Here is a 12341-nt window from a genome sequence, read left to right on the forward strand (position 1 = left end):
GGAACTGAGAGTTCTACATCCTGATCCACAGGCAGCAGGAAGAGAGAGAGCCACTGGGCCTGGCTTGGACTTCTGAAACCTCAAAGTCCACCCCAGTGACACACTTCCTCCAAGGCTATATGTCCTAATCCTTTCAAATAGTGCCACTCTCTATGAGCCTATGGGGGCCATTTTCATTCAGACCACCACACAGGGGTCTCTACGTAACCCTGGCTGTCTTGAAACTCACTATGTAGATCAGGCTGTTCTTGAACTCACAGAAATAGGCCTGCCTCTGCTTCCTGAGTGCTGGGTTTAAAGGCATACGCCACCACGCCTGGCCATTTCATCTGAATTCTTAATAGAGTTTAATGAAGAGAATGAATAATAAGTAAATTATTTTCTCCTTATCCCCGTGAGCCTTCTACAATAGATAGTTTGTGTCCACAGTTTAGCAGATTTACTACTTAAAAGAATGGCAAAAATAAGAATCTGAGCTCCAATACATAAGAATGTGTATTATAGATTATTCAGGGCATATGTGAAGTAGAAAAAGGTAATATGTGTAGAAAATAAGTGTGGTGTCTAGGTTTTTAACATAAGTCACAGAATTACTCAACTCTGATTGACTTTTATCAGTTAAACTTTGTTTCCTGGAACTCTGTTTTAGTCATTGTTGTAGTTAGGGTAACCATTGCTGTGATGAACACCATGACCAAAGCAACTTGGGGAGGAAAGGGTTTGTTCATCTTACACTTCCACATCACATACAGTTCATCATCAAAGGAAGGTAGGGCAGGAACCTGGAGGCAGGAGCTGATGCAGAAGCCACGGAGGATGCTGCTTACTTGCTTTATCCCCATGACTTGCTCAGTCTGCTTTCTTACAGACCCCAGGACCACCTGTCCAGGGATGACACCACCCACAGTGGGTTGGGCCCTCCCTCATCAATCACTAATTAGAAAATGCCTTACAACCTGATCTTATGGAGGCATTTTCTCAGTTGAAGCTCCCTCCTCTGTGTTGATTCTATCTTGTATCAAGTTGACATAAAAGCAGCCAGTACAGTCATCTTTACATCTTCAGAGGTTGGTATATTATGACAAATAGTTGATACTAAATAATTCTTTGTTTAATAAGTCAGAAGAAAAGAGAAATCATGTTTAAATAATCATTAAAGATTTTAAGTGTGTATTTGAAAGCAACCAGTCATATAAACCAGCTTAATTAAACCAACTAAGGAAATAGCTGTTGAGTGAAGCTGCACTTTTAAAATATGTTAAGCAGATAGTATCATGTATACATAAGCAGTGTGATTATGTATACATAATCAAGGCTGCTATACATATGATCATGGTTTTTTGTGAGGTACTGTGCAATAATTCTAATAGTGTATGCTAGTTGGCGTGTTATGCTAGCAAACACTGCACAGATCTTGTTTTGGAATGGCAAATTACCACACGTTTTACTTCTATGAAGGTTGAAGTCAGTGCGATCATGATGCAAAGCAGAGAGATTGGAGGCAGGTGGTGGTGTATGCTTCCAGGACCATCAAAAGGAACCTTCCCAAGTAGCCGTCCATTTCAGATGACATGTCTGAGCATGATGCTTGGTACTCTGTCTACCCTCCCTGAGCTCAGGCTTACGTAAACAGGGAAGTAGAAGAGCAGGTTGCCGGCTTACCTAGATATATGCAGAGGCATGCTGAATTCAGACCAGATGCCTGTAATTGATCTCAGTTTTATAGTGTGTTATAGTATGTCTGCGAGAGGATAGCATATGTGCACTTCAGAGGTATGAACTAATCTCTTGTTATTACAAACCTACTCCAGCCAGCAGTGCTTGGGTTTCAGGAATGTCATGTGGAACTACAGTAACCATCTGGAATAGCTGAACATCGTAGTAATTGGCTCTTAAACCAGTGACAGATATTACCTAATCCTAGAAAATTCCTGGGATGGAAGTTCTAAAGAATTTCTTTTAAATAATATGTAAGGTAAAGGACTTTAGACTACTATCATTCATGGGGATATAATACAGTAAATTTTAAATTTTTCTTTTCAAAGATTTGTTTTTAAGTGTGTGTATGCATAAGTGCTGGTGCTCGTAGAAGCCATGAGTGTTAGATTCCTGGAGTTGGAATTACTGGTGCTTTTGAGCCATCTCACATGGGTGCTGGGAATGGAACTTAGGTCTTCTATAAAAGTAGCAAGTGCTCTTAGTCTCTGAGCCATCTCTCCAGCACCAGATTTTAAGTTTTTACAGCTAAATTTCTTATTTAAAATATTTTTATGTTTCAGTTGTTGCTTTTAAAAAGTTGAAGAAATGATTATTTGTAGAACAAAAGTTGGACATTTAAAAATGTTATTGGGAAACTAAGAATATAACTTAGTTATTTTCAAAAAGGAAAAAAAAGCTGCAGGAAGTTGGTGTGCCGTACGAGCGAGCCAGGGTCTAAGTGGACCCAGACAGTAACTTGCCCGCCGACTTCTTACTCTTCTCCAAATGTAACCACACTTGATGGTGTGCTGTCACTTTCCTGACTGCTGGGGCTGCCTTATTTGCTTGAGTATTTGTTCCTGCCTACCATATTTATCACGATAACTGACATGTAGTAGATGTTAGGTACATGTTTATCACTTTTAATTTGCTGTCTACCCTCAGCATATTTACATTCTTTCATAATTGTCAGCAAAAGATGCCAAAATATTAAAATGAGAAAGAGTAAAGCCAATAACTGCTATTACTTTTTTCCTAACATCCATTCATCCATTTTACTGTAAATAAAGTGCATCATATAAATATAAAATGAGTCTTGTCAAGATTTTGAAGTAGTTAAGATTTTACTTATTTAAAAATAGTAAATAATGTGATTAAAACAACAGAGACCAATACACACACACACACACACACACACACACACACACACACACACACGCACACAAATCTCTTCTTTACAGAGAAAGTGTTTATTTTGTTTCTGCTTTCATGTTCTACAAGGAAAAAAAGAAAATAATAAGTATAATTTTAATTTGGAATTTAATGCTCAAAATGGCTGACTCTGTGATTTGTCCAAAATAGGCAAAAAGGACAGCTCGCTGTAGAGAGAGCTAAGCAAGTGGAAGAATTCCTCCAGCGGAAACGAGAAGCTATGCAGAATAAAGCCCGAGCTGAAGGACATGTGGTATGGTATTTTTTTCTTGAGATTTTGAACATATCAGTATTCAAAGTTAAGGCCTGGAATGTGTGTAAGTGCAAGTAAAAAGAATTATGATGTAGCCGTCTATTTATAGTAAAAGAGATTGAAGGCGTTCAGAATAATGTACAGATTATGTTTTCATATATCGTGTTTATTAACCTGTTCTCTGATATCCTTTATTGGTATCTTTTATGACAAAGGTGAAATTACATCATTATTTTACATTTTGTTCTTTAGAAAGGGTGGAAATAGGTAGGTATTCATATTAGAGAAAAAAGTTCTTAAATTGCTAGATTTTTTTTCCTCACACATTTTTTGTTTTAAATACTTTTAAGTAGCAAAGAATTTTAGAAGAAAAAAAAGAGAACTAAGCATTTCAGTGCAGATATATAAAACTGTATTTGTTGAAAAGCATATTAGAAATAAAACTACTTTAAAACATCCAGTTAAGTCAATTACAAAATTAAGTCATTTATCTAAGAAAATATTAAGTTCTGTGGTAATCATCTAAGTAGTTGAAATTCTCCGTAGTTCTTAGTTGTAGTGTGCCGCAAACATTTTTTGATCTTGTGCTCATAAAGCAACTGAGGATTGCTTCTGTCTGTTCATCTCCCCATGGAGCCTCCTGTTCATGCAGGATATGTTTCAAGCTATTTTGTTAGACTTATCACACATGTATTAAAGGCTCATAATTGGTAACTTTGCAAGTTTATTAAGTTATTCAACATAAGATTTTTTCCTTTGAGGTTATATTATAAAAAAATAGTTACAGGTTTAATTGGCCACTATTTATGTTTTAAACTCACATTCTCCAATTACTTTCTTAGTATCTGGAATGAATCTGTATTTGTGACCCTTCTCTAGATGGGAAAAGATAATTTCTTGCCTTCTCCCTATTAATAGCATCTGAAATAATTTTGATTGCTTTTTTTTTTAAGGGCTTTTAAACTGCTGTATCTAGGCTGGCCTCTAACTCAGGATCCTCCTGCCCAGGCTGGAGGGATAGCTCAGCCATTAAAGGCTAGGCTCACCACCAAAAATATAAGATCCTCATGCCCAGCTGAGTGCTGGGATTATAGGTATGCACCAGCATTCCTGGCTCTGGTTGCAGATTATTATTTAAAATAGTTACTGGAACAGGAACTGGAGATGGCTCTGCAGTTAAGAGTGCTTGCTGCTCCCGCGGAGGCTCCGGGTTAGAGTCTCAGCACCACGTCAAGTGGCTTACAACCACCTGGGGACCCAGGGGATACCCTCTTCTGGCCTCTTGAGTGCCTGCGTTCACTTGTACATACACAGACAGATACACATACTCATAATTTAAAGTAAAATTTAAAGAATCTTAAAAAGTGATAATTACTAGAACTATCAAGATTTAATGACTTTTTCCCTTACTGTTTTTTCTTAATCCTCTGACTATCATCAGTTTATTTGCTTAATGTTAGAGAATTTCCTCTTGTATTTTGTTTAAAAAGACACTTTGCAAAATTTGTTGAGAAAATGCCTTTATTTTTTCCTTACACTTTAGCAATAATTTATGGTGATTTTAACCTGCATTTGTAGGTCTGAGAAAACATTTTGCCTAATTTTTTGTCTTTTCATGTATATGTATGTATGATGTATTCACATGGGTATAGGGGCACATGTGTGTCTGGGTGTAGGTGGGGGCTGAAGTTATCAGGCATCTTCTTTGATAACTCTTCTGCTTTATTCTTTGAGGCAGGATCTCAGTCAAACCCAGAGCTTACCAGTATGTCTAGTCTTGGCAGCCAGCTTGCTCCAGGCAGTCTCCATTCCCCAGTCTCCATTTCCAGGCTGCCATTCCAGGCAGGCTGCCACGCCCACCTGCCATTGACTGGGAATGTAGGAGTCAAACTGGTTCTCTTGCCTGTGTGGCACGTGCTGTGACGATTGAGCCATCTCCTCCACCCTGAGTTTGCCTTTGTTTCTGACAGACATCTCTGCTGGGGTGTTCTAGAGATTGGGAGCTGTGTATCTTCTGACATGCCTGATTTCTGACAAGAAGCTATCATTCTTTATCTTTTCTCACGTATATTATATGCCTTTTCCTCTTTGACTCAGGGAAGCTTTTTTCTTTGTGCCTAGAAGCAGTTTGATTATTAGATAACTCCTGAGTTTTCTTCCTGTTCATTAGTTTCCCGGGTGTGTAGGTTCAAATTTTCAGCCACTGTTTCTTCAAAAAAATTCTTCCCTTTTTTTAGAATATAGTTTACATATTAGACTGCTTGTGACTTCCTACCATGCATTGGTGCTCTCTTTCTTTTTCTCTGTGTTTGATTCTGGGTGGTTTCTATTGCTGTGTCGTGTCCTGGAGGACATTAATCTTCTGCTGTGTATTCTGCTGGTAATCTCATCCAGACCTGATACTTTTCATCTCATGTTTTTGCTTTGTTTTTGCATTGCTAGAGATAAACCCAGGGCTTCTTGTATATAGGCTATTACTGTACTACTGTTCTCTACCTCAGTTGACATACTATATTTTTAAAAATCTCTTAATATTGACTTGTTTTTATAGTTTTAGTTTATGTCTTTATAAGCACTGTTTCTACCTTGAAAATATAGAATGTCATTATAATAGCTGTTTTAATTTTGTCATCTACGAATTCTGTCTTCTCTGCTATTTCTGAGTCTCCATTGATTAAAGTTTTCTTATTTGAAAAATCTTTTCCTATTTTTAATATGCCTTATAATTTGTAATACCATGTCAAGTACTGTGTACTTTATCTTTAAGTCTTTTCTAGTCTTTAAACATTTGGGGGATTATTTAATTATTTAGGAGTAATTTGAGTCACTGAAGGCTGGCTCTCAAGGTTCCCGAGGCTGTAAGGAACAGTGTTTTCCCCCATGCTAACTTGCCCTGTGCTGTGCAGGAGCCTGGCAGTACCTCTGCTGGGTACATGCCTTACTGCTTCCGAGGACTTTCTAATGGCTGCTGGAAACATGAAACATCTGCGTTCTGATTAAGCTGCTGGCATTATTAGCTGTTGGCTACTCAGTGAGAGACTCTGAAGAACCTCTCCATCTTCTGTACAGATTTCTCTTCTCTGCTGTCTAACGGCAAATTCCAGTAGCCTTTAGCTTGCTGGTCTCCAAATAGTGTCTCCTCCGCTAGGAGGGACCTTCCAGCTCTGCTCGGGTTTCCTCTCTTGTGCTGCTGCCTAGAAGCTCAGGCCAGACATGAGTGGGGCAATTATTGGGCTCGGGCTTACCTCCCTTGCCCCCCCTCTCACAAGGATCTACCCCATGCTGCCTGTTATCCAGTATTTGAAAACCATGTTTTCTTGTATTTACTGAAACTTTAAAAAAATTTTTTTAGTGTAGGTTTAACCACATTGTTCTGTCATGGCTATAAACAAGTCTTGGATTTAAAAAAAAGTTTTATTTCTCAGAATTTTATACATGTATACAATAAAATACTGTATCCATCCCCCATTACCCCTCTATTTCCCCTAAATCTCCCTAACACACACACACACACACACACACACACACACACACACACACACACACACCCCTTTGTCTTTTTTTTTTTTTGTGACCCACTAAGTCCTGCTAGTGTTTGCCCGTATATGCATGAGTGTGGGGCCCTCTAGTGGAACATGGGAAACCTATCAGTAGTCATATATCCTCAATGAAGAATGAGTCGCCCTTCACCAGCAGCAACTACATTACCAGTAGCTCCTCACTGTGGGGTAGGGCCTGGAGATAAGTACTTCATTTGTAGCTGGCTTGATTTTACAAAGGTCTTTCACAGGTAACCACAGTGGCTGTGAGTTTGTGAATTCTACAGCCACATCATCCAGGACAGTGGTGCTCAACCTTTCTAGTGCTGCGGCCCTTTAATATAGTTCCTCAGGTCGAGGTGACCCCCAACCATAACATTATTTTCATTGCTACTTCATAGCTGTAGTGTTACTACTGTTATGAATCACAATGAAAATATCTGTGTTTTCCGGTGGTTGTAGGCCACCCCGGTGAAAGGATCATTTGACCCCCAAAGGGACCGTGACACACGGGTTGAGAGCTGCTGTTGTGAAGACAGATTTCACAGCTCTTTCCCCATCCTCAGACTCTTTCCATTCTCTCCACTGCCTCTTCTGTGATATTCCCTGAGCCAGTAGGCCATTCTTTTTTCTGCTGTTTTCATTAATTGACTTTTAATTAAAATTTTCATATAATGTATTTTATCATGATTTTCTCCTCCCCACCTCCTGACCGACCCCATTTTAGGTTCTCTGTCCATCTGTCTGTCTACATCTTTCAAAAAAACAAAAAACTTGTTATACCATGAGGAAGTAGACATTTGAAGGGTTTGTTTACGTGCTCACTTGTTTATTTCCCATGGTACTGTGGCAATTCTGCTCGGCCATCTGCCTTCAGTGTTGCTAATGAGACATGATGTTTTAGACACACTCCCTTTAAGCAGCTGTTTCTCTGATAACTCGTAGGACTGTTCTGAAGTTTCACTTGATTATTTTTCAGTTGTTTGGTCTTGTTTTATTTTTCATTGACTTGACACAGGTTCTCACTGGTACATGTAGCTCTCAGTATATCTGTTCACCTTCCATTCAGAGGATAGTCTCCCTGATTATCTCCCTGAGTAATGTTTTTCTAAATACTTCACCTTTCCAGGAAAACTGCTCTCAACTGAGATTCTAACCTTTGTGTTTAATGTCCTTTCTTTTGTTCTTCTGTTCGAGCCTTTCCCCTCTTCTGCTTTGTTTTCCCAGGCTTCTTAGGCTTGATTTCCCAGCTCACTGATGTATTAGCTCTCTCCTCATCTGCTCAGTTTGTTTTCACTCCAGAACTTTGTGCGTGTGTTTGTTGAGTCTAATTTATTTTCCCTTTAAGCTTCTTTGTGGTGGTCTCATTTCCCTGCTGTTTCTGTTGTCACCTTATTTTTGGTGCATACTGGCTGTGCTGTCTTGGTTCCTTCAGCTTACCTCGTTAGCAGTCAGATGGTATCGGCAGTCCTCGATGCTCATTGTTATAACAGTGTGTGCACTAGAGCTGTTACCTTTCCTGTGAACACTCTCCAGGGACAGCAGAACGAGTGGGACTACTGCTGGAGGTGACCCTCTCACTGTACCCAGTCTTACTTGCCATGGAGCATGCTCACACCCTCTGTCACCACAGTCTTCCTGACACACTTTTCCTTCTGTAGGTGTCATACTCGAAGCCAATGCCATCCTCTTTCCTTATCACTGAATTCCTTTGTCTTTGCAGTACCAGTCTAAATCCTTGCTTGATTTTGAATGCCTAATGCTAATATGTGCTCCATAAAGGGTCAACCTTTCTCTGTCCCCAGTACCGCCCACAAACAAAAGCAAATTTGCAGCATTAGGAAGGGGATCTGTGTTGTTCAAGGCCTCTGGTTTCTGCTACACTATAGACACTGGGCCCTCACTGGGACTTCTCTTGTGTATCATGTTGTTGCTCTGTGTCATGGAGATCCTGCAGCTTTGGATCTGCAGGACCGGCCCCTTCACGTGCTCCAGCAGATCATAGAGGAGGTAGATGTTGCTGTGGGCCAACTCATACAGCCCCAGGCCTGGGTAGTAGCTGGATTGGTCAGCACACCAGCTCTTCCTCATTCTCACCACCAGGGTGAGCTCTCCAGCACTTCCCTGGCTAGCTCTCCCACTGCAGCAAGCACCAAGGGGTGGGGCCAGTTCTCCTGCTCTGGGGCAGGCTCACAGGCACCGGGACCACCAGGGCCAGCCCTACTGTGTTGCCCAGGAAAATTGCAGAGACTGCTCTCCTGAGTGCCGCAGCCCATTAGGGGGCAGGGCTAGCTCTCCCTGCTCTCATGACTTCAGGGCCAGCTCTCCCACCTGCCACAGGTAGTGAGGGGTTAGGGGGCCATGTCTCCCTAGTTGAGTATAATTTATCTCTGTAATTATTTGTAACCAAGTGTTGTACAAGAATATGCACACTAGTGTATTAGGCAGAATTATTCAGCAAAACATACAGAAACATTAGAGTATATATTTATGTAAGAGAGGATTTAATAGATTGATTTACAGTCACAAAAGCAGAAAAGTTCCTGTATGGGAGTTTTTGGGCTGGGGAAGCTGATAATGACACAGTCTAGGAAGCCAGAACCATCTAGACATAAGATGTTAATACTCTAGTCCCCAGTCTCTGGCAGAGACCTGAAAGTCCCATGGAAAATGAACTGGTTCAGGTCCAAAGGCTGAGGAACCTGGAGTCTTGATGTCCAAAGCAAAAGGAGTAAAACATGCCTGCTTCAGAGGAAGAGCCAGGGAAATAGGTTGAGTGGTTCCCCTCCCTTTCTTGGCGGTCTTTAGAGTTCTCCCTTGGCTCATCATTTTAGACTCCATTTGGGGATGATGGATGAGATGAGGTAAAGGAGAAATGGTATAAACTTTATTTGTTGTTGTTGTTTTGTTTGTTTGTTTGTTTTTCAAGACAGGGTTTAACTGTGTATCCCTGGCTGTCCAGGAACTGACTCCATAGACACAGCAGTCCACCTGCTTCTGCCTCCCAAGTGCTGGGACTAAAGGTGTGCACCACTACTGCCCAGCTAGACTATTTTTTAATTTTTTTACATTTTTATTTTAAATTGTGTGTGTGTGTGTGTGTGTGTGTGTGTGTGTGTGTGTGTGTGTGTGTATGTAGAGGTCAGAGGCCGACTTTGTAGAGTCAGTTCTTTCCACCTTACCTAGATTTCAGGAATTGAACCCAGGTTGTCAAGCTTGTGTAACAAGCATCTTTCCTCACTGAGTCACCTCACCAGCCTGATTGTTTGTGTTGCAGCGTTAGGCTCCCAGGAAAATAGACATTTATGGAGATTTCCAGTCGTCGTCGTCGTCGTCATCGTCGTCGTATTCTGCCTCCACAGGTGCACAGCCTTCCTCATTACCAACAGTCCGCACCTGGTGGTCCATTTGTTAGAACTGAGAAACCTACACTGACACGTTGTAACCATCAAAGTCTGCCTTTAGGTTAGGGTTCACCTTTGGGTTGTACATTTGGTAGGTCTGCACAGACAGGAAGTGGTACATGACCACTTTCACTGCCTTCAGAGGAGCTGCCTGTGAGGAGCCGCAAGGATTTCATGTAAGAGCATACTACACAGACTCTCCACACAAGAGTTTCTTTTTAAATTGACTTATAATGTAATCATAATAACATTTGCCAGTGTTAAGTATGTCCTGATGAGTAATTGACATATACATGTAATCATGTGTGTATTGCTTTATCATGTTACCAAACGTTTCTGCCATTTCTCAAGTTTCCTTATGCCCCTTTAGTTGATCACTTCCCTACCACTGATCTGCTTCCATTCAGTATGGTGCAGAACTTGTTTTTTAGACATTTACTGAAAATTCTGAGTCATATAGTACTAAGGTTCAAGGTGTGTGCCACCATATCTAGCCATATTAGTTTTCATTCCTGAGTTACGGTCTTTTGTATGGCTATCCTACAGTTTGAGTATCCATTCCTCTGTAGGTAGAGGGACATTTGCGTTGTTTCTAGTAATATAATATGGTCATTAGTATACTCGGTTATACACATGCCCAGATAATTGACTCTCCTCCCTCCTTTCGGAGCCTGTTTTCTGGGTTGGCATGCCTTATTATGTGTAGCTGAGCTGATATCTGTGATTACACCTTTAGACGTCACTGGAGAAAATCAAAGCTCATGTTTGAACCATTTATGGTTTTCACTTTCAGCATTTTGTTATCTTTGATGCCATACTGTCATTATTTGGGGCCCTTATCATACTAATTAGGTCCTCTCTTTTTAGCAGTCCTTTAATCACACCTTCCTATAACCTCTAATTAGGTTTCTGTTTCTCCCATCATTAACTCCTCAAATGAATGAAGCTTTATGTGTTTCTAGTTCCTTATCTATTATTTTAACTCTGTAAACAGTTTATTACCACACCACCATATTGAAAGAAGTCACTAATGTCCATCCTCTGAAATATGTGCTTTTCTATATTGGTTTTGTTTGTTTGTTTCTTTTTGTGGTGCGGGAGTTTGAACCTAGGACTTCTCATGAACTAAATAAGTGATAGACTATTGCATTGCCAGCCCAACCGAACCATTTGTGATCCTCATCTTACTTGACCTTCCTGTCATCTGAACATGACTGTAAACTTTCTTCCTTGACTTCTGCAATTTACCCTGAACTCCTCCTCCTCAATTTCTTAGCATGTTCTTTGTGTAATTGTTATTTTCTTCTTCAATCTTTATGTGTTAATGCTCTTTGGGACTGTGTCCTTAATTGTTTCTTTTTTCCCTCTCTTTCCTTTTTTTGTTTTTTGTTTTCAAGACAAGGTTTCTCTGTGCAGCCTTGGCTGTCCTGGAACTCCCTCTGAAGCCAGGCTGGCCTCGACCTGACAGAGATCCACCTGCCTCTGCCTTCCAAGTGCTGGGATTAAAGACGTGCGCCACCACGGCCTGGTCTTAACTGTTTCTTTCTCTAAGTGTTGTGGGATGATCTCACTGACAGTTCTACAGGCACTTGTGTGTACATACATGTGTAAATCAGCCCACTTCCCAGCTTCTGATATTGCTCTAGCTGCGTTCTGCATTCGTTTCTCCATACTGCATTGGCGTTTGTTTTTCTTTTATTTTCTTATAATTTACTTATGTGTGCCTGTGTGTGTATGTCGTCATGCATGTCAGCGCCCTTGGAGGATCCTCTAGGAATAGTTATAGGTGATTTTGAGGCACCTGACATAGAGTCTGAGAACCAAACTCCAGTCTTCAGCAAGAGCAAACACCCTTAACCATCTCCCCAGCTCCAGCACTTCATTTTTTGACATTTACTTTTAAAATTACCATACAATAAGAGTGACTTTATCTTCAGTTTTATGAATTTTAACACATATATAAATGCATGTAGACAAGTTACAAAAAAACTTCGTCATGCTCCAAATTATTTTTGTTAATTTTCTTTTTTTTTGTTTGTTTGTTTAAAGATGTATTTGTGTGTGAGCTTAATCAGGGTTGTCTGTGTAGCCACGGGTTTGTTTACTGTTTGTTACTGCTCACTGGAGTGTGGTGAGCTCATCAGTGGTGCACAGCTGAAGACGTCTGCCCCTCCTCAGAATTCATCAGTCGTGTGTTCAGCAGGCCTTAACTTTGTATTCCTTTTCTTTTTCATG

The 12341-nt window shown here is 40.4% G+C and overlaps 1 protein-coding gene across 5 annotated transcripts in view; it reads left to right on the plus strand.

Annotated features, from left to right (window-relative positions):
- The window catches only part of Nek1 (NIMA related kinase 1), a 124240-nt gene that overhangs the window by 49650 nt on the left and 62249 nt on the right, over nt 1-12341 (plus strand). For 4 of the 5 annotated variants that reach the window (XM_059244859.1, XM_059244861.1, XM_059244860.1 and 1 more), the window contains one exon: nt 3061-3163. The exons of the other annotated variant lie outside the window; for it this stretch is intronic. In XM_059244859.1, coding sequence (XP_059100842.1) covers nt 3061-3163 — 103 coding nt within the window. The remainder of the gene's footprint in view (nt 1-3060; nt 3164-12341) is intronic. 5 annotated transcript variants of the gene reach the window in all.

The sequence above is a fragment of the Peromyscus eremicus genome, chromosome 17 (assembly GCF_949786415.1).
Source record: "Peromyscus eremicus chromosome 17, PerEre_H2_v1, whole genome shotgun sequence".
NCBI lineage: Eukaryota > Metazoa > Chordata > Mammalia > Rodentia > Cricetidae > Peromyscus > Peromyscus eremicus.